General features: G+C 62.7%; 1 protein-coding gene across 1 annotated transcript; it reads right to left on the bottom strand.

The window, feature by feature from the left end:
• Nucleotides 1-828, bottom strand: DQ04_23391000 (hypothetical protein; the record flags this gene model as incomplete). Its single annotated transcript, XM_009318160.1, has 1 exon — nucleotides 1-828. A coding segment is annotated over one exon (828 nt), but the record flags the coding sequence as incomplete, so codon positions are not given.
• Nucleotides 829-864: the final 36 nt, after the last annotated feature.

The following is an 864-nucleotide window of genomic DNA, read 5'->3' as shown; positions in this document are numbered from 1 at the left end:
GTACAATGCGGCATGCGCGACGCGCTCCGACGTCTTCTTCGCCTCCCACGCTGCCTCGTTCGCCATCGTCACTGCCTGCAGGGCCTTCGCTGCTGCCGCAACTGCCTGCTCCGCCGCGTCCCCGGCGTTCCTCGCATCGGCCTCCACGCCCGTCGCCTCCAGCGCAGCCTTCGCCTCCGCCATCGCAGCGGCCACAGACGCATCCGTGGCTTTCTGCAGCGCAGCCTTCGCCTTCACAACGCCCATGATTGCAGTCACCCATGCCGGTGCAGCAGCCTTCCTTGCATTCATCGCGGCACTCGCTGCAGATTCATCCCTGCTGACACTCTTTTGCCGCAAAATTCGCTCCGCCGCACCCTCAGACGTCATCGCCTCTTTCCTGACCGCGGCTGACACAGCGAAGGTATTCCGCACAACATCCCGGGAAGCCGCAGACGCAGCCTTTGCCTTCTCCACAGCCGCCGCAACAAGCTCCTCGGCACTCATCGCGGCCATTGCAGCCTCCTCATCAGTCTGCNCTGCAGATTCATCCCTGCTGACACTCTTTTGCCGCAAAATTCGCTCCGCCGCACCCTCAGACGTCATCGCCTCTTCCAGGACCGCTGTAGAGACATCGAACGTGCTCTGGGCGACATTCTCCGCATCCGCAGACGCAGCCTTTGCCTTCTCCACAGCCGCCGCAACAAGCTCCTCGGCACTCATCGCGGCCATTGCAGCCTCCTCATCAGTCTGCGATGCCGCCCTCTCAGTCGCAGCAGCCGTCACGCACAAGGCCGTGCAGCAAAGAGCAGCAGCCAACAAGAACACAACGCGGCGCACTGTTACCATGATTCAATATCGCCTCAACAGCTGGGGTCTGCAGGG

This window comes from Trypanosoma grayi (assembly GCF_000691245.1).
Source record: "Trypanosoma grayi strain ANR4 Tgr_2339_V1, whole genome shotgun sequence".
Lineage (NCBI taxonomy): Eukaryota > Euglenozoa > Kinetoplastea > Trypanosomatida > Trypanosomatidae > Trypanosoma > Trypanosoma grayi.
The sequence above is the reverse complement of the archived record's forward strand: the minus strand, read 5'-3'. Positions and strand labels throughout refer to the sequence as shown.